General features: G+C 32.7%; 4 protein-coding genes across 4 annotated transcripts; 3 read left to right on the top strand and 1 right to left on the bottom strand.

Moving 5' to 3' along the window:
- Positions 1 to 644: 644 nt before the first annotated feature.
- Positions 645 to 2,131, bottom strand: LOC139882193 (protein EXPRESSION OF TERPENOIDS 1-like). The gene is made up of 2 exons (XM_071866556.1): positions 1,453 to 2,131; positions 645 to 1,021 (listed from the first exon to the last, which is right to left on the bottom strand). The coding sequence occupies exons 1-2, from the start codon at positions 2,129 to 2,131 to the stop codon at positions 645 to 647; spliced, it is 1,056 nt and encodes a 351-aa protein (XP_071722657.1).
- Positions 2,132 to 9,473: 7,342 nt separating this feature from the next.
- LOC139882192 (GDP-mannose transporter GONST3-like) lies at positions 9,474 to 10,619 on the top strand. The gene has a single exon (XM_071866555.1). The coding sequence runs from the start codon at positions 9,474 to 9,476 to the stop codon at positions 10,617 to 10,619; it is 1,146 nt and encodes a 381-aa protein (XP_071722656.1).
- Positions 10,620 to 12,625: 2,006 nt separating this feature from the next.
- Positions 12,626 to 14,108, top strand: LOC139882191 (floral homeotic protein PMADS 1-like). Its single transcript, XM_071866554.1, has 7 exons — positions 12,626 to 12,819; positions 12,901 to 12,967; positions 13,094 to 13,155; positions 13,259 to 13,358; positions 13,583 to 13,624; positions 13,736 to 13,780; positions 13,890 to 14,108. Exons 1-7 carry the CDS (start codon positions 12,632 to 12,634, stop codon positions 14,106 to 14,108), a joined length of 723 nt encoding a protein of 240 aa, XP_071722655.1. The 5' UTR covers positions 12,626 to 12,631.
- Positions 14,109 to 25,052: 10,944 nt separating this feature from the next.
- Positions 25,053 to 26,174, top strand: LOC139882197 (B-box zinc finger protein 21-like). Its single transcript, XM_071866561.1, has 3 exons — positions 25,053 to 25,238; positions 25,326 to 25,751; positions 25,833 to 26,174. The coding sequence occupies exons 1-3, from the start codon at positions 25,053 to 25,055 to the stop codon at positions 26,172 to 26,174; spliced, it is 954 nt and encodes a 317-aa protein (XP_071722662.1).
- The last annotated feature ends 392 nt before the right edge of the window (positions 26,175 to 26,566 follow it).

The raw sequence follows: 26,566 nt of genomic DNA, 5'->3' as shown, positions 1-26,566 counted from the left end.
GTCCAAAAAAAAAAAAATGCATGAAAGAGTATACGTTGATATGATATCTTTTCAATTTTATATTTTTTGCTTATCTTTTTAAGGGTATAGCATTCAAAGTTCTTTGTTTAACCAAACACGAAACCTCTTAGTCCCATTTATAACCGGCAAACAAACGGCTGAACGGTTGAAAAAGAAGCTTCGAGCTCAGCACCCAGACAGAAAAAAGCAAACCTTATTTATTTCTCCATGGTCTAATGGTATTAAAAAACAAAAGCACACATCCAAATGCTAATACACTAAATTCAAAAAAAAAAAAACTTAAAAGGAAAATCTGAATCGAAGTTAGAAAAACAAAACATGTCTCATATCATTGCATCAGATCCATCAACAGCCTTTCATTATCCAAAATACTACAAGAACAATTTTCTTCTCATCATTTCCCTATGCTAAGCTCGAAGGTTGACGATCCAAGATTAATTAAAATTATGAGACAGGAACATTAATGTAGCATACTATATAGTAGTAGTAGTACGTACTACTAGCTACTTACTAACTAACTACTACATTACTCATTAAGGTTGAATTAATACAAATTAATGAAGATAGCAGCTAGTAGCAATTAATTAGGGTTTTAATTAATTTGGTCAAATTAGAACCCCTTTTCAAGATCTTGGAGGTGGAAAAAATTGCGTACCGGCAATAAAAGCATTTAGTGGAGCTGAATATAGAGAAGGGTCTAGCATTATGCCACCTTGATTATTGCTAGTCGTGACGGTGGTCGTGCCGGTGGTTGAGGTGGGTCCAGCAGTAATTAGATTGAGGTGTTGTCCTCCACCACCGCCGGAAGAGCTCTCTCCACCGCCTCCACGACGGCCTTCGGGGCCTTCATCGTAGAGAATACCCTTGAAAACATGGCCACCGATGTTGACAGCCGTCTGATAAGCAAACTCTTCATCCGCGTCGTCCGGCGCGCTTAATCTCACACAACGAAAAACCGCCGGCGAATTCACTCTTGATGGAAAGTTGCCAACTTCTAACCCTAGATTTTGGAATCCATACAAAACAAAATATCAAACAAAAGACATTCCCCTTTTAAATTTAATTTTCTTTTAAAAAATTTATACATACAAACACATGATCTTTTCGTAAGATTTACTTAGAAACAGTTGTCCTAAAACAGTGTAGTGAGTAGTGGTGGGTGACTACATGTGATATGAAAGTGGACTGATAACCATTCAATTTTAAACAACTTTCAAGAAGGGTCTCATCAAATTAAATTCTCCAATAAAATTGTGATCACTATTAGAAAAATGTTGAGGAATTAATTACAGCTAGCTTCAAAGCAATTAATGAAGCGATAATGTACATTTTCTGTAATAAAAATCATCCTAATTAATTAATTTCCTCTCAATTTTACTAAGTTAACACCATTTATTCTAAAATTAAAAATTAAAAGGGTTTAATAATTACCTGTAGTTGTAGTGATAGGAAGACGAGAACTGGTAGAAGCACCAAGTTGGAGTTCTCTTTGTCTCTTAGGAAATTGTAATTGTTGTTGTTGATCTTGATCTTGATGATGATGATCATTAATCTGACCTTGATTTTGTTGTAAAAGAGATAATTGTTGTTGTCTTTCTCTTCTCTTAGCAGCTGGAACCCAAGTACTCTTAACATGTGTTTGACAATGAAACCCTCGACTCTTACAACAAGTCCTACATCTCATATGTGGACAATCCTTCTTTGCCTGGTTCCCACAATCCTGACAATTCATCCCCGCCGACGACGACCCTCCTCCTCCTCCGCCTGATCTCATCATCATCACCCTAAATCCCCCCGACCTCGATGATGACGTGTCATCACCAGCAAAGTTTATAATATTGTTGTTGTTCCCTCTCGAATTACCACCAGACGACGTCGTATTATTATTATTACTACTATTATTAATGTTAATGTTGTGGAACGGCGACGTAGAGAAGATATTGCTCATATTCTGTTGATGATTGTAATACTGTTGTGGCCATATCTCCAAGCTTCCTTTGTTGTAGATCTCTTCGTTTCTGTAAAGAAATAGATTGTTGTGTGGAGAATTCCCTTCTTTATGATGATGATCGTGTTGTTGCTTATTGCTTGTTATGAAGAAACCTGCCATAATCCCAATTTTTAGACCCAAAATCCATATCAGTGACTGGCTATACACTACACTCTCTTTAATCTAGGGTTATTGACTGGTCATTTGACCTCATCTCAACAGCTTTTCTTTTTTTTCTTTTCTTTTTCAAAAAGAAAATATAAATAGAAGAAAATAAAAAAGATTAATTAATCAGCAATTAAATTAAATTCTCTATGGCACGGAATTAAAGCTCGTCTCTGCAACAGCCGCCATGGTAACTGCACTAGTACCCTACCCTTCTTGTTTAAGACAAAACCCTTACTTTCTCTCTCTATCTAAAAACCTAGAGAGAAGATTTTCTCTCTCTATCTCTGGGAACTCGTACAATTTCTTCTTCCAGTTGCATTAAATATAGAATTAATTTTTTTCTTATCATCGCCGTTGCATTTAAATCCGACGGTGGGAAAATTGTCCACGTGTACTTGTCCTTGCACCGGAAAACCCGCTAGTACTTTTTTTTTTCTTTTTCTTTTTTATTCTGACCGTTCCTGTAATTAATTTTGTTTTCATATTTTTAATCTATCTACCGAAAATAGAAAACTGTAGCGTCACGTTCATTTGCCCCCATCACTCATCATCTTATCATAGGACACGTGTACTCTCTTATTCCCATCCTTCAAATCAGACGGTCATAGATTGTCCTTCCTTCCAACTCTATGCATGCCAGTCAGCTTATTATCTTGGCATTTCCATGTTCTATATACTACATGAATGATGATGGATGTATTGTATGGTTTTCATTGACAGTACGAAACGCCTCGTTTTGCAGTCTAAATTCTTTGCCTAATAATCATTTGTTGAATTTAAAAATCTAATCAATATTATTAAAATGAACGCGAGTATATATTTTGACGTCACAATTTAATTAGGTAATCTTTTTTTTTAGGTAACCTTGTAATTATTCAGATAGACCATTAAATATTTATTTTGCATAAGTTATGAAAAATGTAATTCAAGCCAACTAGAGGTGCCAATTGGTTAGTCATTCCCCTCTATCTCGACGATGTAGATTTAATCTACATTAGGTAATTAATTTGAATTCGGAATTAATAAAAACGAATCTAAAGTATATACGGAGAAAATTGATAGCAATTGCACGAAATAGAGGTATTACAATTACTGTAAAGGTCAACGTCCTTAATGTTTGTATCTAACTGGACTAGACTGAAACGACATCAGCCAGCAAATCTCCACATTCTAAACATGTTCATGAATATCCATGCCCCCAGGTAATTAATATTTCAATTAAAATTATTGCGTTTACGCCATTAAATTAGTAGTAATAATAATAATAATTTACCATATCACAAATGCATGTTTAGGTACTCAAGCTATAAGTAGTGTAGTATTAGGAAGAATGTAAACATAAATTTTACTACATACTCTAGGTAATTACATTATTTCATGGTTTATATCTAGAGCTCTACAATGTCAGTAATTGCATAATTAGAGTATTATTATTGGTAAAAATCGGTCCAGGGCATCAAATGACGGCGATATTTTACTTGTTTCTTGTTCCTATTATTTTTCGGGTAATTTTTTTTTAATGGAAGACCGACTACGGTTTACGGGAGAGACAAACGCTTAATGATAACAAATGTTTTAGTAATAGTATTATTCAAAATATTTGTATTGATATATTATTACCTTTGAAACGATACAATGCAATTCAAGATTAATTAATTACGACTTTTTTTTTTTTTTAGCCTAGTTAATGAAACACTCACTGGACATAATGATAGAGGGCAAGGCACCAAAATTAATTTTAGTAACGAAAAATAGGGAGTAATTAAGTGAAGTGATAGAATAGATGTGTTTAAAAAAAAAGAAGGGGGAGAATTGTGTTAGATGAATGAGAGAATGAATAATTTGTGGAAAGGGGCCCAAAAATTGGGACTATTCTGCGGCTATAAACTCTCGAGCCTTGCGCTCTGCATATTGTTCTCGTTGACTCTCTTTTGTCCACCACACTCTCTCGTCGGGGACCGATAAAGTAAGCGATGATGTCACGAGTCTAAAAATGACGCATCATCTCTTCCTTCTTTTCTTTTATGTTTTATTTTCTCTTCATATTAGCAGTCTTAATTATTTATCCAATATTATTTTATCTATATTTAAATATATAAATATACGTCGTTTTGTATTTATTTATTTAAAAATAGATATATAAATTATTATTATTTAGATATATTTAATTTTGAATAAATTTAAGATGATAAAACGATATCTAAAGGAGTAATAAATTGGATTTATTTGAATTTCAAAATAAATTTGACTTTAATTTCTTCTTAATGAATTATGAGCAATGATTTGTATTTTTAAATGTACTTTGTTAATGTTAACCTTAGACCGGTTTACAAAGAGAAATATTCATTAGAAGCAAATTATTGAATATTGATAGTGAGATTTTTATGATTTCGATTGGATAATAAATTTTTTTTTTTATAATAGACCGAAGTCGAAAGTTCATTTTTTTTAAACATCTAATTATTGATCATGGCATTAATCAAGCATTATAAATATCATTAAGGTTAGTCATTCATGTATCAGATGTTTATAGATGATTTAGTTAAAGATGATAGGTTTATTTTTAGAATATATATTTTAGTTATAGGTTAGTGCTAGTTATATATGTTTTTATGTTTTATTAGATGATTTTCTATATATATCATATTATATATGTTTCGGAACACGGCATGTGAATTACACATAACCCTTGTGGTTAAAGTTGAGGATTCATATAGCCGACTCCACACAGTGGAATTGAGGTTTGTTGTTATTGTTGTTGTTGTTGTTGTATAAACATCATTGGGGGCTGACGGTGCAAGCCCAAGTTTTTTGACGTTATTCAATAGGCTTTTGATATCATCTTGAATGATCACGAGTTTATTCAAAAGTTTAAACTCAATGATAGCGTGTTCTTGATTGGTTTATAAACCAATTCACACTTTGATTAATGGTCGATGTGAGATATATATACCCATATGCCTAATATTTGGGAGAAGACATTGAGCCCTATGCTAGACTGTCGACGAAAAATTTGTTGGAATGATAGTTTACTCTTTCTACTTTATTCAACGATTCTTTCGCTCTTTGAGAATAACCTTGATGAACCATTGTCATGTTTCTTTTTCCCGCAATTACTGTTTGATGGTCAGCTGCTCCCACCCCACAAATGGATATTTTTACTGACTGTGGATGATCCTCTTTGAGGTCATCCTCGGTGTTTCGAGCCAAGACCGCCCATTCAGGCTCCGGTTTTCTACAGCCGTGGAGCAAGGTCACCTTGTGCGCATGCTTGTTCACCAGGAGTCGTTTTAGCTGGAAGCAAACCCAAACCTCGAGTCGTCCTTTCATCCCTTGGCAAAAGGTTGATTTTAGAGATGAAAACAGCACGAAATTGCAATATTTATAGGTTGACGAAGATGGATCCAAAAATAGTTGGGTGAGTACTCAAACGATTCATCTCTAAGTCTAGTTTTCATTGGATTTAAAATCTAGGGATTCTAATGAGTGAGCCGTCCTGAATCATAATCATGGTTGAAAGTGACGAGGGTCAAACTGTAATGGTAGGATTTGATCAATTTGTGTACTTTAGGCAAGTACGAGCCAAACGAGTGTTGTTTTTAGGTAAACTAAAACCAAATTGATATTGATTGAGTCTATATAAATGCTCTAAATTGTTTTTTGAATGCAAAAAGCTCTTATTTTATAAGACATTATTATGTTGAGTTTTGCTAGCTTATGTGCCAACTAATTTCCCTCTCTTCTAACAAATGTTGATATATATTTTGATGAACTATTCAAAATAGATCGATCGAAATTATATTGTCTCTATATATATTAGAAAATAGCTAGAATAACAAACATATCCTTATCACAATTTGCATCATGTATCAATATTCGGTAAGAAATTTTAGTGCATGCTTCCTGCAAACAACAAATGACATTTTTCTGTTTGAATGGTGGACCACCAATTAAGCTCGGTATGAGAGGACAACATCTACGTTCAAGATAACATGCAACTATTAGGCAAAGACAACGGATTTGGTCATAAAAATAGCGCACGTAGAGTATATAATTTTATTTTATTTTTGGCTTCAACCTGTACACATATATTCATCCTATTCCTATCTAGCTTGACCCAAAAGCAACACCAACACCTGTTTCGATCTTTCTCAATCCGTTTACTTATCTTCACTACTCAAAACTTCAACAAAATCCCATCAAGCAAAATTCAAGTTCCATTAACAAGGGATTTCAAACTTTTTTACGTTTAAATTAAATTCATATATTAATCAATTGTTCGTCAATATGATCATATTGATCAATCGATTTCAACATGCACATCACTTGAATGAATTAAGTATACATTAATTATATCATTCTCATTTACTAACATAGTAGAAGAAATTTATTAATGATTGAAAGTTATTTTCATATGTCTAGAAAATCACTACCGTTCGAAACTTTATGCTTAGCTAGGGGCTCGAGGAAAGGACACTTTCATGATTTTATTAATTACATTCTACAAACAATACGAGTAATTAATCAACATATATGACCCTGGCTTGTTGTGTGTCTGCTCTCTCTTTATCCATTGTTTTCGAATTAAAGACCAAATTAATAATTAATTTGTTTCTTTTATCAAAATTTTAATTTTGCTAATTTGTCCACAAGTCATCCAGGTTAAATTATCTTAATTCACAGGTCTGACATTTCGTCATTGGCCTAAAAGGCAGCAGCTGCAAAAACACAATAAATAAATTAAATTAAAATACGAATTCAATATGATTGAGTTGGTCTTCCTAGTCTGAACCTAAGCTTGAAAATAGACCACTATTATTAATTAATATTGCATCTAAAAGCTTTTCTTAGTTTGGTTATACAAGCTTTTAAATAATGTATGCATGTTCTTCAATTTTTATAAATATTTACTTTTGTCTTCCCAACTTTATGAAAGCATAGTGCGATGTCACACTGATGTAAAAATTCAATTACTCACTTAAAAAATATATTTATACTATATGCTATAGTAACCTTTAAAATGAGACCTAAAATGATAAAATCATGAAGTCTGGTCTAGCTTACGAAAATATAAATGCGAAAAGGTAAGAGAGTGGGGTCACCGGTCATGGATGTTCATGTGCTCGACACGATGAAAAAATAAAATCTTTTAGGTTTAGTTTTTCGTATTAAATTAAATCAGTATAGTGTAGGCTGTAATTTTAAATATATAATGGGTCGGATACCTTAACATTAATTATCGACTTCTCTTTTTCCTTCCTTTAATTTTTAATGCGTACTCTAATACTATCTTATCGGGATGACAATTTTATTTCCGGATCCCTATTAAAAACGGGTAATGGGTTTTCGAGAATTTCTATTTCCAAAAATATTATGCTATAGTACATTCAACTCAATCGTAAAAGATGGTAAGAATTGAAATTGAATGTTTCAAAATGCTTGATTAATATTAGTATATATCATGATTAACACAAAAGACATTATTTTTAAAAAATAAGACATTATGCTACAAGCATAATCATAATTAAGTAGATACAAAAAAAAAAATTAAAATGAAATTTTTGTGTAACCTAACACATTAAGATATAATAAATTGAGGCATGTATAAAACATAATTAATAAATCAAAACATTAGGATATAATTAACATATATTAATTAACGGGTTCTATACAAGTTTCCAATGATATTTTGGCATTCCAATTCTGTCCTGGATTGATCGGAACAGTACCCCAACGATGTAATCGGATCGGGTACTTTAATTTTGGATTTCTCCCTATCTAGAGCGTATAGCATATACGACCATATATAGGGTAATTTCACTTTAAGCATATAATTGGCTGCTTACAAGATTATGGTAGATTTAACTTTAAATTTCTATCAATAAGATGTTGGATGCAACGTTATGCATTTTGCATTTCGAAGAAGAGTTCGTTTGATTCTTTTCCAAGGCTGCAGTTGTTGTGAGTACAATCTCATATTCCCCAAAATAAAAGTAGGTTTTCGATGAATAGCCATGGACACTGATCTTATTTAACAAGCAAAAAAACTTTAAGCTTGTACTAAGTTGTAACTAAAAAGGATTTTGAAAATCTCATACTATTGAAAAAAGAAAAAAAAAAAAATACAAAATTGACGTTGCACATGTGAAATTTAAAAAGGCCCATCACACCAATTTTTTATTTTAAACGGCCCACCATACTTCACTCAACAGATTAGGCCTAAATGTTATACATTACAATAGCAAATTCTGTTCGAAAGCCCATTTTTATTTTTTTTTATCAATACATCAAATCCCAACACTGTAATTTTCTTTCCTTCTTTTCAGCTTCTTCTACATCTAACTTCAATTAACTAATAAAAAGCTCTGAATCGATACTCTCTCCACTCCGCTGATCTCCACTCCTATCCTCTGATCAAATTCATTAGAAACAATAGCATTTGACTATAATTAAGCTCACCCGACTATCTTAGCACGATTCAGTGTTTTATATGTTTTCAGTTTAGGATGCAATTCTGAGATCCTGAAAAGTTCCCCGTCACAAGCTGACCGTCGGTTGACTTTCCGGGACGCCCGCAGTACCTGAAAACGGTGTGTCCCTTTCGATATTCCGTTACCGGTACGTGTGTGATTGGAACTGTTCTTTAATTGTTCGGATGTCATTAATAGCTGCATTTTAGATTGCTAATTTTCTTAATCTTTTATCTAACTATAATGTCGTAGAAATGGTCAGTTTAATCCGACTTATTGGTTTGTTTGACATTATTGCCACTGCTGTTGAGTAACCAGACCTTGGATGTTGAATAAATTTAGTTTCCGACTTTGAAGAATTTAGCTGGATTTGAATAGTGTATTGTTGGTTGTCTTGTGACGATATCGATTTCAATTAAGTTTGTTGAATTAAATTCTCAAAGTGTCGTGATTAATTCTTGTTTGGATTAACCAATGCTGCCTGGTAAAGGAATATGACAACTTTGGTTGTGCTTGTACATCTCATTTAAGATTTTCTTATAAACTTGACCTTTTAAGGGCCAGGCTCAGCCCGATTTTTGCATCCCTTCTTCTGAGTGATTGAACCTCGTACATAAGTTTGGAATAAAATTCCAATGGTAGTAGCTAGTACCGCTTATAACCCCCTTTAGAGGCTGTGTCTTTGTTTGGGATGTTGCTGTTGATATTGTCTTCTCTCGAAATTTTGGAAACAAACTAAGGAAGAACATTTTTCAACTATACTTGATTTCAACTATGAGATATACTTTTTAGTGACTAGTGATTAGTTCTCTGTTGTGTTTCAGATGTCCAAGGATGTAGATCCTGAAGGTGTCAAAACTCAGGGAGGAAGTTCTGAAGCAAGCACCTCCATTAACACGCCACACACATGGTACACCGGACTACTCCAGCAAGCTTCTGTCTATGGCATAGCAGCAGGATACTGCCTCTCAGCTTCTTTGCTCTCAATAATCAACAAGTGGGCCGTGATGAAATTCCCTTACCCAGGAGCTCTGACTGCTTTACAATACTTCACTAGTGTTTTTGGTGTCGTCCTTTGTGGCTGGCTCAAGGTTCTAGAACATGACCGGCTTGATCTTATGACAATGTGGAGGTTCTTACCAGCAGCTATTATTTTTTACCTCTCTCTCTTTACCAACAGTGAGCTCCTCCTCCATGCTAATGTTGACACTTTTATTGTTTTTCGTTCTGCTGTTCCGATTTTCGTTGCTGTTGGGGAGACTGTTTTCTTGCATCAGCCATGGCCATTAATAAAGACATGGCTATCCCTTGCGACCATATTTGGAGGTAGTGTCCTTTATGTTCTAACGGATTATCAGTTCTCGTTGGCAGCTTATAGTTGGGCAGTAGCTTACTTAATAAGTATGTCAATAGATTTTGTCTACATTAAGCATGTTGTTATGACTATTGGTCTCAACACTTGGGGTCTTGTCCTTTACAACAATCTCGAGGCCCTTCTTCTATTCCCTGTCGAACTTCTTATGATGGGTGAATTGAAAAAGATAAAGCATGAAATCTCGGAAGAGTCTGACTGGCATTCCTTCCAAGTGATTTTGCCAGTAGGCTTATCATGCTTATTTGGCTTGGCCATTTCCTTTTTCGGGTTTTCTTGTCGGAGGGCAATCTCTGCGACGGGATTTACTGTTCTTGGCATTGTGAACAAACTATTGACTGTTGTGATTAATTTTGTCATTTGGGACAAGCATGCAACATTTATCGGAACTGTTGGGCTCTTGGTTTGCATGGTGGGTGGAGTTATGTATCAGCAGAGTACAAGTATCAAGAAACCACCAAAACAGAGCACCGGCGACGAGGAAGAACAAAAGCTACTTGAGATGCAAAACAATTCAGAAAGGCAAAAGAATGAAGAAACTTCTGGTAATGAAGACGAGATTGTGTTGAAAGAGGGGGAGCACGATCAAATGAAATAAGACTTATATTGGTAACAGATGATTCTTTGTGCCAGCCTTTTGAAGGGAAGGGAACTCTTGAGTAGGAAATGGACGAGTTTTTCGTAAACTCAAAGTGGACACCTAGTGACAAAGAGAGCTGTTTCTGCTTTCAACCGTCTCAAATGTTGCATAAATTTGTTAGATTGGTAATGCTATTAAATTCTTTTCCGACGGGAAGTTCATTGGTCAGTGTATTATTTACTCGTCTGTTATATTTGGTACACTTTGTGTCGTGAAATTATACTTTTTAGCAATCGATTAGTCAAGTTAAAGAAATAGTTATATGATTGATTACGTTCTTTCATTGTATACTCTTAGTGCTATTCTTTCAATATTGGAAGTCGATAATTAGTAATTACTACAGTAGTTTATAAAATTATATAAAATAATTGAAGTTTTAAATACTTAAAATGAAAATCCTTGAACAAGGGCGAGGTCTATGATTTGGCAGATAAAAGGCAGCACTGATTAATGTACTAGCTAGTAATTAACTTTGATTAGACTGGGTGAGAGATTTTGGAATGACCAGACTTCGAAACTCAACAACGTTAACATCTTCAAATTTACATAGGCCTTTCAGCTACTACGATACCTATCACTATGAGCATCACACATCAAGCTGCAAGCATAATGCGTGCACCCAAATATACCATCGAGTAATAAAGCACATCCTGATCTCGAAATCAGCCAAATTAAACAAGAGATTAATAAATCTCAAAAATATGTTTTGCAACCTTAATTTAATTTCCATCAATATATTATTGCTTATTTCTTTAGGGAGTATTCATTTTGTGTCCCGAAAAAGCTCCTCTAATTCCATACATATTTAAAATGTAATATTTGTTAGAGTGTTTGGAGTAAGACGAGACGTGCTTTAAACGCCAAACGAATATTTCGATAATAATTGTGTACGGACGTAATATTTTGAGTTTATTAATCTCATAACTATACTGACCAATTATATTAATGAGGCATTCCACATGACGAGACAGTGAAATTTGGATAAAAATACCCATCAACCTCCCCCTATATAGTGTTAATTAGGCGTATAATTATCCAAATTTTACTTTCTAGCTAGTAGTTTCATGTTTTTTTTTTCATCGTTAGCAAATCTCTTCTTGATAAAAGATGTATTGTTATAATTATTAATTTAAGTAAATGTGACTGAGTCGATCTGAGTCAGTTACCGATAAATTCCGAATAAAACCTAACTAGCCTTCAGGATTAGAAGTTCAAAACCTCATCCCCAATTCGACTACCGTAAATTTTACTAAACCTCAATACTCATGGCGAGTCATTCTCGTCATGTTCTTTATACTAGTTGGAATAAAATTAGTCCTAAACCATAAATAGAAACGAAAACCTACAATACTTGGAAAATAAAGTCTCATTTATAAGTTGTTATAAACCTATAGTAGATGAAAAAGCGACGGCTAAGTTTAAGCCGATCGAGTTGGACGTGTCTGGTTGTGGGGTGGTAGATATAATTATAATGTCATCATCACACGTTTTCAAGCCGTCTTGTGTACTTGCAAGTAAGTAAGTAATAAAGCTAACTATGTCAATCAAATTAAAGAAAGAATCAAACAAACTATGTCAAACAATGTAAACCTAACTAATTACAAACGGGGAATCGGAGGTTTCGTGACGGATCAAATCAAAATAAATAACAATAATAAAAATAATAACCTCTGTAAATTATAAATAAATAAATAAAATAAAATAAAAGATAGATGGTCCCAATATTCGCTTTACCTAAAGAAGAAACTCAGTAGACAAATTTATGAAACCCTCAGACAAGCTTTCATCAATTGGACAATTATCTTTCCATTTTTAGTATTGGTGTGTTCCCATTTTAACTCTTCTTCTTCTTCTTTAACTCATCATTCAATTTCTAAGCTTTCATTCATTCACAGCACTCACATGAGATAGATAGATAGCTAGAGATAGAAAGAGAAAGCTCTCTCTCTCAAAAAGAAAAAAAGAAAAAAATGGCTAGAGGAAAGATCCAGATCAAGAGAATCGAGAACATAACGAATAGGCAAGTGACTTATTCAAAGAGAAGGAATGGGTTGTTCAAGAAAGCTAATGAGCTCACAGTTTTATGTGATGCTAAAGTTTCCATTATCATGCTCTCTAGCACAGGAAAACTCCATGAATATATTAGTCCTTCTATTACGTGAGTATTAATAATTTAGTCCTTCAGTTTTATTTTATAATTCTGTTTTTAATTAAAAACTAATTTTTGTTTGTCTTGTAGAAGGAAGCAACTATTCGATCAGTACCAAAAGACCCTGGGAATAGATCTTTGGAACACCCACTATGAGGTAGGACTAGGAAAATTTCATTTCCAAATATTTTATTTTATTTTTTTCCTTTTTAATTAAAAATAATATTATTACTGCTATTAATTAGCCGATCTCTAAAATATGGGTGATTATATATTAACACAGAGGATGCAAGAGCAATTGAGGAAACTGAAAGATGTTAATAAAAACTTGAGGCTGAAGATTAGGTAATTATTCGGTCATAATTTAATTATGCGGTTTTTTATATTGTAAATTTTCTAAATTTAACTTGTGGAAATTGACTTAAAAAAAATTTGTGGAAATTTACAGGCAGAGGATGGGAGAGCATCTGAACAATTTGAGTTTTGAGCAGCTTGTCAATCTTGATCAAGATATGGATAATGCTTTGAGAATTATTCGTGAACGCAAGGTAATTAATTGATTCATTTGTAATTAGCTAGGGCTTTAATTTATAATTGACTTTATAAAATTAATTACTATCCCATTTAAAATTTCGATTTTTCTGTCTTTTTGTGAACTTTAATGACTATACTCAGCTTTAGTTTTCACATGAAACATTTTTTTTTGGCCATTTTTAATCACATTATTATATATATAATGAAGCTATTTTGGTTCCTTGTTGACTATGAACAGTACAAGGTCATCGCCAACCAAACTGAAACTTACAAGAAAAAGGTATATTCTATTTCACAAGTCCAACCCCAAGTCAGAAAAATCTAATGCTTATTTTGTGTTAGAAAAATCCTTTTTCCCAAATTAACAGACCTTTTCTTCCTTCTTTTGCAGGTCAGAAATGTCCAAGAAATTCACAGGAATCTCTTGCATGAATTGGTAATTTAATTTACTTAATTATAATAAACCCATTTAAATAAAACAAATTATGTAATCTCATATGGGTTATTTTTTTCCTAATTATCTTTTTTTTTTTTTTCGGGTATAGAGCTTAAGAGAAAGAGATCCACAATATGGATTAGTGTTTAATGATGGAGGGGATTATGAGGAAGTAATTGATAATGGGAATATTAGAGGTCCTCGCATTTTTGCTTTGAGAATGCAACAATTCCATCACTCATCATCAAATCATCATCATCAGCTCTCTACTAATAATATTAATGGAGCAACTGGATCTGATCTCACTACTTATCACCTTCTCGAGTGATTAATTATTATTGATAATTACTTAATTATGTTAGTTATATATATATTCTGCTACTTAAGATATTGTTGTTGATTTATATTTGTAATCTTCCTGTTATGTTATATAAACTTGTAATCCTTTAACTATCCATGTAAGGTTTTGTGATATGACTACTTAATTTGCTCGATATTTGTTTGAATTAATTTTTTTTCCTAAATTAGAATTCATGTCAAGTTTTATTACAGTATACGATTTGTGTATTGAATAAATTGATTATTACAAGAAAGAAGACGTACTATTGAATTGGCTCCGTGCGTGAACTATACAGTTGCTAACATCTCTGAGTTCTTCTGGGTCCTTAGTTTTAGATATGCTGACAAACATAACGGAGATTTACCATTTAAGGACTAGCATAATAAAAAAATTAAGGAGCCAGATGATAATAAGTATAGTTTATGGAGCCAGTTGCTAACTTGTGTAAAGTTAAATGTTGCTATTGATCATCCCTTAATTTAATTTAATTTAATTTTAGTCCTTATTTTATTAGAAAATGATTATATATCCCTAATCATAGTGAATATATACACCATATTCTTATTTGTCATGTAATCTTTTTCTTTTTTCGGTTCGGAAGCCTAAAAAAAGTAGGAAATCAAACGTCTCTTCATAAAGGAAGATATATCACAAATTTAATTAATATATATATATATATCACAAATTACATGATACCCATAATTTTACTAAGGCAATTAAATCAAATCGTATCTGTTTATCAAAAAAAAAAAAAAAAAATTTATCAAAAAAATAATAATAAATAAATAAATAAAATCGGTATCGAATTTGGTAGTGTATCCGCAAGACAGCTCATTTCAATTCATCATACCCATTAAATAGTCCAAATTCATTTAGAATAAATAAAGGTAATTTTATTTTATTTTTATTATTATGGAGACACCTCGGTAAGCACAAATATTTTATTATGTTTTTCTGCAGATTTTTTACCACCCAAATTCCTAAAATCAGTCTATCTTATTCCAGGCCTCCAGGGACAGGGACCATTTTGAGATGACGACAGACTGTACTCCTCTACTGAAGTCTCCGAAAGGGAACAACGGAGCTGCGACGGACAGGGGCCCCAACGGAAGAATGACGGGCCAAACTTCCAACTTGAAGTCTTCGACGGACGGGTGCAAATCTTGCGAGGGACTGGAGGAAAAATGGATGCGGGAGCAGATTACAACATTGCAAGGGAAGATGACGCAGGTTGAGAGGATCCTGGAACAGAAGATGGATGAATCCGGCGAAACAATATGGGCTTCAATTTTCGCATTGCAAGCAGACGTAGCCGGGCTACGAAAAGATTCAGATGGAGAGAAGACTGAAGGAGAGGGGAAACGTCTCTCGACCATTCAACAACAATCGGACGAGCTTCACGAGTGGGTGAATTTTCTAGATATTCATTCATCGTCCAATGATACAAGTAGGGGAGACGAGGATGGAGTTGTGGGCAAAACTGCCGGTCCCCAATTAGTCTACTTCGACGGGGACGGTAACAAGACATCTCTTGAAGAATTTCTAACTCAGTTAGAAAATTATTTTTAGGACTTGTATGTCGGGGGGCATGAACAAGTCGGATTCGCAAGCTCCTATCTCACCGGACATGCTAAACATTGGTGGGATAAACATAACAGACGAGTAATCGAAGGAACGGCATCAGAGATCACCTCATTCGTACAGTTGAAGGGGGCCTTGAGAGAGGAATTCTCATCTAGATATCCTCCCGACTATGCTGGTGAACTACTCAACTTCTGTAGTCAACAATATTCCGTCGAAACTTATGTGTCCTCGTTTCGCCTAATCATGCTAGATGCCACGACCATGTCCGACACCGAGAAGACTATCAAGTTCGTGGCGGGTCTTAAACCATGGGCTCAAGAGAAGATGAGAAAGATGGGAGTCCAAGATTTGGCTAGTGCCATGGCCGTTGCGGAAGGATTTGAGGAAGAAAGAACCTCGTTTGAAGGGGAAAGAGTGACAAGCATGATGAGATTGAAGCCCAAGCATACGAGCTTGGCCATTGGCAACGGAGGAGAAGATGGGAAACGAGTCGAGCTAGAATGGGAAGAACCTGAGGTTCATTCTCGTCCCAACTGGTGCACCTTGTGCGAGCAATTTCATCACACCAGTTGTGAGATGTTCAAGGCGATACAGATTGGAGCTAGGATGGGAGAAGCCGAAGTTAGGTCGCCTGGGGATAGCTTTCAGATCGAGAAGAAGAAGAGAGGAGGATCGAGGACGGTGAACTACCAGCCGTCGGAGGAGGAATCGAGGTCGCGTCCAACGAGGATTGATCGGGGAGATTTGTGAGAGGTCTCAAGTTGAGACCCTGGATTTAGTCCTTTGCGCCGAAGACGATCCCAGGATTGATGAAGTAAAGGTCCGATAAGGTCGAATGCATGCAGAGTGTTGCAGAAAAATATAATCCTGGTAGTGGTTTGTCGGCCTGGCTCGATGAGTATCTACCAAGATCTTGATCAGCACGCGCACGAGCCAAACACGAATTTTGGTGGCGGTTATTCAACGCGGGAGCACTACATCCGAAGATTTAGGGGCAAATATTATCTTAGTGCAGCACGTGGGGCAGTTAGTGTCAGCTATTTGGGCGGTATTTGGCGGTTGGGGGCAGTTTTCTCGACACCTTGCATGCGCGCCGATATTTGCGTCTTAGTTAGTTTTAGCGAGGTTCATGGACGTAGTGTCAAGTGTCATGCGAGCAGTTACGCATGTTAACTGTCAGAGCTCGCCTATAAATAGCCATGCATGGTTCATTTATTCGGCACTCTGAAATTTACTCGTTTTTAATTCTCGCACTTTTTAATTAAAGTAGTTGTTAAACGTTTTCAATATTCCAATTCATCCACAATATTGAGAATGGAAAACCTGGATTATGAGAGGGGAGTTGAGAGCATTGTCCCGGGGTCTTTCCGACACAACTATCATGATATAAAAATTAAGGACCCATATGGCAGTAAGTATAGTTTATGGAGCTAGTTGGTAACTTGTGTAAAGTTTAGTGACCTTAAATGTTATTCCCTTGATTAGATGTTTTATTTTATAAAAAAAAAAATTTCATATATAATTTCGATCAAAATATATTACGTTTATTTTGTGTCAATATCTTAAAAATTATGTTTATTTTGTGTCAATATCTTAAAAATCACGTATTTTAAAATGTTGGATTATTATTGATCATCTCTTAATTAGTTTAATTTTACTCCTAAATTTTTAAATTGATTATATATCCTGATCCCTTTGTCCCATATACGTCATAGTGACTATATACACCATATTCTTATTTGTCATGTAATCTTTTATATGCTACTTTTGCCATTTTTTTTTTCCCTTCTCGAAAGCCTAAAAAAGTAGGAGATTAACGTCTCTTCATAAAGGAAGATAAATCACAAATTACAGGATACCCATAATTTTACTAAGGCAATCCGATGTACCGTTTGGTAGTATCCGCAACTGACAGCTCATTTCAATTCATCATAACGTAGTATATTTTGTTGTATTGATTTAATTTTACGGAAAAAATTTAGTCAGAATATGGTCCAAATTCATTTAGAATAACTGTATTTTTTTTTATGTAGAAACCTATATAATTTGGCAAGCACAAATATTTTTATTACGTTTTTCTGCAGTTATTTTTTTTACCATCCAAATTCAGAAAATCAGTCCAACTTTCCTACAAAAAAATTAGTCTAAATTAGTTAAGTTTTTTTTTTTTTTTTTCTTTTTAAAAGTCTCCTAAAATTGTTTGAATTCTTGAGACAAAATCATTTGACGCCAAAACTAAAAAACCCCATCATAATATTATGTCCTATAAATAAAACCCCATCACAAAGTGTTTCTTCGTATTATCATAACTTACATCATTTAACTCAGGTATTCTCTGCCTGCGAGGATAATTTTTCTTTTTCCTTTTTGAAAGAATTGTCCTTTCACATTCGAGACAAATGGAAAAATCATTTTTAGATATGAGTAATGGATTTCCAGTGTGGGAACCTTTGACATATTATGAAGGAGACCACGAAGAAGCTTTGATTATTATTAATAGTACCGGTGATCATGTAATGTTTTTCTTCTTCCTATCATTTATTTAAGCCCTATCTTTTTTATGCTGCTTTAATTAATTTGTTGTTGGTATACATTAATTTTATTTATCTGTTTATTTTTCAATTGATCCAATTATCTTCCGATCAGTACAGGATGTTTCAGTGAATGCTTATGCATACATCATGTGTAATTCATATAATAATTAATTAAGGGCCTTAATTTGATGGTTAAGTTCAATTGACATGAATGAGTGTGTAAACACATATTCTTGATCGGGGGTTCTAGTCTCTTAATTTTTGCCATTCCTGGACATCTGTGTGATTTGGAGTCATTTTTTCTTTTTCTTTTTTGTAAAAAAAGAAACATCGCTTATAAGCAGGAATTAATTTGTGAATACCTTGAAATCCATATTTGTTGACGTGTTTTTTTTCCTTATTTTTTATATATATTTATATATAGAAGTATTTTTTTCGACATCGTACTTACGTATAGTATGCTAATTTTTTACATGCAAAAAACGACCATATTTGTTTAATCAATCGTTTTTACAATAAAAAAGAATATACATATACATAACATAGCACTTTCCTGTTTGTTTGCATGAAATGGGCCAATTTATATACTTTGTCATGCTTTCATTTGATTGATTTTTAACAAATTTTAGACGATTTTATTAATTTTAGTGATCTAATTTGGGCTGTATAATTTGTATGCAGATTAGTCCTGGGGAGTATGTTCCAATGTTTCCGGACATGGATCTGCAAGAGCCTAGACTAAAAGCGTATCTTTTGGAGGTTTTCAACAAGTCTTCCAAGGAACCTGTAATCAGCTTCACCAAGGCATTCCCAGAATTTGGGCTCTGCGAATTGAACACAAATGAAGATTTAGAAATCCCTTCCAACCATCATGTATTCCCGGCTGATCAGAAAGCAAGTCAAAAGGCAAAAAGAAGCCTCCGAAAAGACGATTCAACAGCTATGCGCAAAAACAAGCGCCCTCGTAATAAAAAAGACTGAATATCGAAAATTCACTCTAATTACTAATAAGATGAATGTTTTTTTTTAGTATTCTTGTTTTACTAGTATTTACTTCTTATGCAACTCTTTCAAATCATTGGAAAAAAAAAAGTTTCGGAATGTAATTTATTTTTTAATAAAAATGAGGTTGAATATTATTATCATTGGCCCTGGCCGAACATATTGTGTCAGTCGTGTTCTGTTCAATGTTCATAAAAAAAAAGGTTCTGTTCAATGAAAAACTACATGAAAAATAGCAATTCTACTGGGTTTACTCCTACTCCATTTCTCATGTACTCCTTAATTCCTTATACATCTATATATACACATAGGAGCAAATAGTCTGGACTCTTCTTTTGAAGACTCTGGAGGACCATCCAGTTTATCCAATTTTTCATTATCTTCATAAAAAATAAAAAATGAAAAGTTTCATATATTTATTTTGAAATATTTAAATTTTAAGTCTCAGTATCGGGTAAAAGTACGTCTGAAGGTCCAAAAGCTGGTTGAGAGTCGTATGTTAAAAAAAAACTAGTTCATATATAAGTCCCTCTATGCTTTTGCCGTCAACTAGTGCTGATGTGGTGCCAAGGTGGATGATTTGTAAATGCCGTGTACAACATTTTTCCGTTAAAGCCCATTACCCTTCGACCTAATAACCCCATTTAATGACCCGGAAAATTTTCAACATTGTGTGGCGAACCGAAACTATTTTTATCGAACCCAAATCAATTTTTCACGTAGACAATATTTTATTGAACCGAAATCATTTTTTCCTTACATGTAATCATTTTTTCCTCTTGCCAACCATGCTGGATTCCCCCCTCTCTTTGCGTTCGATCACGGACTTCTCAGTCTATCATCGCCAACACCTTCACTCTCCCACGAAGCAAATCCAATTTTCGAATTCTAATTTATCAAATGCTCCAAACCCCCAAACCCAAAATAAAATGACGAAAGTTTTTGGGCCACGTGGCTAAGTTAGTAGTTCTGTTGGCAGAATGAATTCGAGATGGAAGGTATGGGCTTAACATGCCATCTACAAGTCCACCATGTATGTGCCACATCATCAAATTTTGACGATAAAATAATAGAGGGACTTACGAACTTTCTTTTAACACAGACACTTTCAAACTTTTTTTTTGATATAAAAATCTCCAGATGTGTTTTTGTACAACACAAAGACCTGAAACTTAAATATTCTATTTATTTTTTAAAAATTTGAAAGATGAAAAATATACGAGAACTATTTTCAAATATAATCATTTCAAAAATCAAAATAAATAGAGCCTGTGAATGGACGGATTGAATCGGATTTGACTAAAACTCAATCTTATTCGATTTTAAAAATTGGATTTGATCTAGTAGATTTGATAATAAGAAGCTTCTTGTTTCAGTTTTAATCGTTTCTACCACCATTTTAAAGATATAATGAAATTGTGAAATGGCCTTATAACAACACATTTAAACACAAAATGTAATAATTTCCACGGACTTTCAACACTTTGGTTGTGAGACATTGCAAGTTGAAGTGTACAATGAATGGATTGGGAAAATAATAATTCAGGTTGGATTGTATTGACATAACAGCTGTTAAGGTTGGATTATATTGCCTGATTGTATTTATGAATAGAATTGGATTCGTTTTTCGTTTTCATTGTCTGTCTCTATAATGATATTTGAGATCATGTATTCAGCAACCCTAACTGATAATCAACGAAAGAGTAATTAAATGGCGCCGTTTGTCAAGAAACAGCTGATTGATCGAAGGAAAGTTAAGCCGTTAATTCAAAACAAAAAAGAGGATGAGCCTTGTAAGGCCCAACCTACATAGGATTGCTATTAAAGCCCACCCAATCACATCCAAGTTACTTGGAGTAGGCGGGAAATAGTTTCACAGCTGTAAATATTAGGTAGAGGATAATTTAGATTCCTTTTTTCTAAGTAAGAAGTTATATATGTATAGGTACCGTGTAAATTTCATTCATTAGTTAATCTCTAGTTTAAACAGGAGTGTTTATGCAAAATCATGTAGTTAAACACATGCTTTGTTTGAATTCGATGCATTTTTTGGGGGTTAACGATATAAATAGTATTTGCCGTAGTTTCTTGGCATAGCCGGATATCATAGGTAGATTAAATCAATAGCTATCATTTTTATATCATGTGTTCTTTTTTTTATATACCAAAATCAAATAATCTCCTTGCCCATAACATAACAAATCTCAAATGTGATGGTCAAAGAATTATTACCTTCTCTGATGAATGAAGCAAACAATGATTTGGCTTAATACAATTACCTTTTAACCTCTTTGATTGTGTGGGAAAAAAAAAAATTTATGCAAGATCCCAATTTTATGCTCTGCATTCATTTCATGATGCTTATTTTCAACAACTTATAGTACGTAACTAATTAATGCTTCTGCTATATTATATCGGTTCTCTTAGAGAACCTACAACGCAATGAGTTATAGATCATGTGTATATAACCGTATATATACTTAATCACAAATAGTAATTATTTTCTCAGTTAAGTACATGCCACTTGGTAAATTTCCAGGCTCAATTTCTATTATAACTAAACTCCTACATTCTAATTAAGCTAGTATTCACAAGCTAAATCTTATAATTAAATGATCAAACTATTCACCTACGTACAAATCGATCACCATTAATTAACAACTTAATAAGTACTCAAAATAATTCAAAATAGTTGGACAAAACATAACATGTTATTTGATATCCTCATTGCGTGCATGTGAGACAGCTAGTCAGCTTAATTCTGATTGATCGATTCTGATAAATATCTAGAACCTTGTAGTATTTATAATATATTATATAGGTTATATATGTCGTACATATATAACTGCTTTCGCTGAATTAAAGTTGCATTTTCATGTGATTATACAAATTCGATCCATCGGAGAGGCTGCCCATGCCATTATATATCTGATGACACGAATCTCCATTACGACTGATAAAAATATCGATATATATATATATTGGTTATTGAAGTGCACAACTATATATAAAGGCAGCCCATGTATGTCCCCCATTTGTAAATTCTAAGAGAGGTCCCCATTGCTCCAATTGCGGACAGAGTAGAGTTGTGTTTTCCCTTTTTTCATACGGAAGGAAGATGAAATTAAACCTCACTCTACTTGATCTAGATTAATTATAAGTGAATTTATTAGTCACAAAATCAATTTTCATTAATTAAAACCATGCATAATCAATAATCATAATCTTATACTATATGCGACTGAAGTAAAAATCAATTGATTTTCTAAAAAAAGATTTTATGATGGGTAAGCATGAGTGTGACTCAATGGTTGAAACGTTTTTTTTTTTTCTGAAAGATCATGGATTCGATTTTCGAAGAATAGATTTGTATTAATTTGTATTAGATTTATAGAAAAAAACATCTTATGGAAATCTCTTAACGTAATTTTCTTCATTTTCAAACTCCAAATCACCGATTAAAAGGATATTTAAATGTCAAATTTTGCTTAATTATAATGTTGGTATAACGTCCACTTCCAAAACTTTATACTCCAATAAGATTTTTTTTTTTTTTTCTCTTTTTGAAAAATATAAAGATCTTTTTTTTGTTGTGCAAATAATATATAAGGATCTTAAACATCGTTATTGAAATCTATGGTATTATATATATTCAATCTCGAGTCCTTGACTATAGTATTATAAGAAGGTAGGTGTGTATAAGCGGTCCCAGATGACAGATTGGAAGACTGGAAGCGTCGAAGGAAATGTCAATTGTTAGAGTATTAAGAAAAAGAAAATGTCCATTATTCTGTTCCTTGGTTCATTACTTTCATCGAGACTTATTAAAAAAAAATATTAAAATCCTTTAATATTAAATATAATATAAAATTTCATCCATCTTTCTTTTTAAATTATTTAAATATTTTTATTTTATTTTTAAACTTATTATAACATTTTTTAATAAGATCAAAAATTATTTAAACATCTCTATTTTATCTTTAAACTTATTATAACATTCTTTAATAAATTGATCGTTAGAAATTTCTAAAGTCTTCTATCATTTTATAAAATATGACTGAAATATCCATATACACCAATGTAATCTTAAATATTGGTAATTTTATGAAAAAAATTTGAAATATCTTAACTTACTTAAATTTTATATTATTTATTTATTTAGCACATCATCCGATCATCTCTAACAATATTTGGTTATATTATATATACATATATATATATTCGATAAAAATGATAGCATGACGGATATATAAAGATGTCGAAGACGATCAGAACGTGCTAGAAAATAAAATAAAATATAAATTTTATCTCATAATAATAGAAAATATTTGGATAGATTATATATGATATTATCTCATAATAATAAAAAATATATTTGAAAAATATATTTGTTGTAATCTTCTAATTAAAATTTAATTCGTACATATGGACTTATGAAACCAAACTTAATTAAGCTTTATTTTGAGAGTCTGGCGAAATTTTATTATTTGAGATAAAATAAAAATATAAGCTTTTAGTTATAAACTTTTTAAATAATAAAATCAAATATTATATGATTACTTTATAATATAATCAAATAAGATTATTTTTTTATATTTTGTCTTTAGTTGAAATTAAACCTTCATCTCTCTCTTTTTATCATTTAATATTTTCTCAAATGCAAATAATTATAAAATATAAAAGAGAAATATTAAAGATCTATTTGAATAATTATAAAATATAAAAGAGGAACATAAAAGATGATTTTTTAATCATTTCATGCTCACTAACATATATTTTTAATCTCATTTTAATTTATGGATGTAATAATAAGTTTTAGAATAAAATAAGGATGTTTAAATAGTTTAGAAAGAAAGATGGATGCAATTTTATATTATATTTAATCTTAAAAATTTTTTTATAAGAACTATCTTGATATAATATTTCCCAGACTAATCGTCTTCTCCTTTCATTAAGCAATCCAAACCGCTCGAACAACAAACCAGACTTTACGAACGTTATATTATATCTCGTTAGAGGGCGTTAATTTCTATGATAGCATTGTTTTTAACTCCCTTAAAATATCATCGTTTTTTTTAGTTATCTTCTCATCATCGATTAAAATTTTTTATTCTATCCATTTCAAATTAGATATGTATTTTTTTTTATAAAATATATATAAATTTGATAAATTTAAATTTTAAAAAATATATTCTTTTCATTTTATCTACCATTAATTTTTTCAACACATTTTAATATTATACATATATTTTTTATATATTAAAATTATATTTATCGAATTTCTACTTTCATCATTATTTTTATAATTTATATTAAAATTTAAATATTTACATATAATTTAAGACAAAAAATAATATTTTTTCGATGATGATTTATATTTTGGATAAATAATTTAGTTGTTATTTGTAGGAAAAAGGAATAATGGCCCAGCCAAAAAACAATATCGAAGAAATTGAGCATGTTGACATGTTGTTGTTATGTTATGGGAAAAGGTCCCTCATCCGTCACTCTCCCAATTAATCTCCCTTTGATAAATTTTTTTTTTTTTTAAGTAATCTCTCATCGATGATTACTACTCTCCATTTATTTTAAGACGGATATAGAATATATTTATAATATTATTTTTTGAATATCATATTTATAATATATTTATAATATTATTATATACTCCTATATAGTATAATAAATATCTTTTACTCTATACTATAGTATTATGCTCAATAATGTAATGCAAGTAATATATATTCGATCATCACTCTTTCTTCTACCTTCTTTGCCTTTCTCTCTATCTTCTTTCTTAATTTAATCTATCATGAAGATCCAGTGCGACGTCTGTAACAAAGACCAGGCCTCGGTGTTCTGCACCGCCGACGAGGCAGCCCTATGCGACGGCTGCGACCACCGCGTCCACCACGCCAACAAGCTTGCCTCCAAACATCAACGCTTCTCACTTCTCAATCCTTCTTCAAAACAGTTCCCTCTATGCGACATCTGTCAGGTTAATTTCCTTTATTCAATAATTCATATGATTCCGAATTGAAATAGTAAAAATATGAGATTGAATGAATTGAATTTGATTTTGTAGGAGAAACGAGCTTTATTGTTTTGTCAACAAGACAGGGCGATTTTGTGTAGTGATTGTGATATTCCGATCCATTCAGCTAATGAGCTCACGAAGAAACATAACCGTTATCTTCTTACCGGCGTTAAGCTCTCCGACGTCTCCTGCCTTTATAAACCGTCCGATTCAAAAACCAACAGCTGTGATTTGACCGTCCCTGATCCTAAATCGTCCGTCGTCGACAAAACCACCGTCGTCTCTGCTTTGACAACAGCTACTAAAACCACGACGACTACAGAAACCGTCGTCAACAATAAAGATATGTTCGTCAATGGGAATAATGAAATTTCTTCATCAACGAGCAGCATATCGGAGTATTTACAGATGTTGCCAGGCTGGCATGTAGAGGATCTCCTCGACTTCTCCTCCGCTTCATTCGGATTCACTCAGGTTAATTTTGTTTTCCAATTCAAAAAACCCCCAATTGGATTTCATGAATTCGTATTTTGATTTCTAAAATTTGAATTGCAGGGAGGAGATGATGGGAAATTCCCATTTGGGGATTATGAATTTGAGAAAAGCAATAACAAGATTAGTAGTAGTAGTTGGTCAACGGATGATATGGGGATTTATGTTCCTCAAGCAACAACTAATCCTGTTTATCATCATAACAACAACAACAATAATCTCTTCTTTGGTTCACAAATTGGATTTGGTGGTGTTCAAACAGCTGATTATTACGTCTACAAGGAGGCTGCAAACTCCATGAAACTAGGCAATCAAAGAAGATGGTCTGATGATGCTTTCACAGTTCCAGAGATTAGCCCTTCTTCTACACATATTGGATCCAAGAGAGCAAGAACTTTATGGTAATAGAATTTTGATATTCTGATCATTTTAACCAAAAAAAAAAGGGTTTAGATTCTGTGTTCTTGATGGATAAGTCGACTTTTTTCCTTTTCCTTTTACTTTTTTTTGTTATAGATAGATTTGTTATTTCTCTATATAGTTTAGTTTTGGGGGACTATAGTCGACATTTGTAGGTTTCCTTTTTCTATTTTACACCATGTCATGTGGGTTTGTTTTTTATTTGCTTTGTTTCTTTGGCATAACAATGTATTATGCATCCATCCTTTTTTTTTTTGTTCTTGTACTTGCAAGATGCAACACTTTTGTATATATGTAAAAGCAGTTTTTTTTTTCCTTTGTCAAATCTAGCTCATTGCTTATTCTATTCATCATCAAGTAGATGTAATCGTTTGTTA

Source organism: Rutidosis leptorrhynchoides, unplaced genomic scaffold (genome assembly GCF_046630445.1).
Source record: "Rutidosis leptorrhynchoides isolate AG116_Rl617_1_P2 unplaced genomic scaffold, CSIRO_AGI_Rlap_v1 contig241, whole genome shotgun sequence".
In the NCBI taxonomy this organism is placed as follows: domain Eukaryota; kingdom Viridiplantae; phylum Streptophyta; class Magnoliopsida; order Asterales; family Asteraceae; genus Rutidosis; species Rutidosis leptorrhynchoides.
Note: the sequence above shows the minus strand (reverse complement) of the source record. Positions and strands in the feature narration are given on the sequence as shown.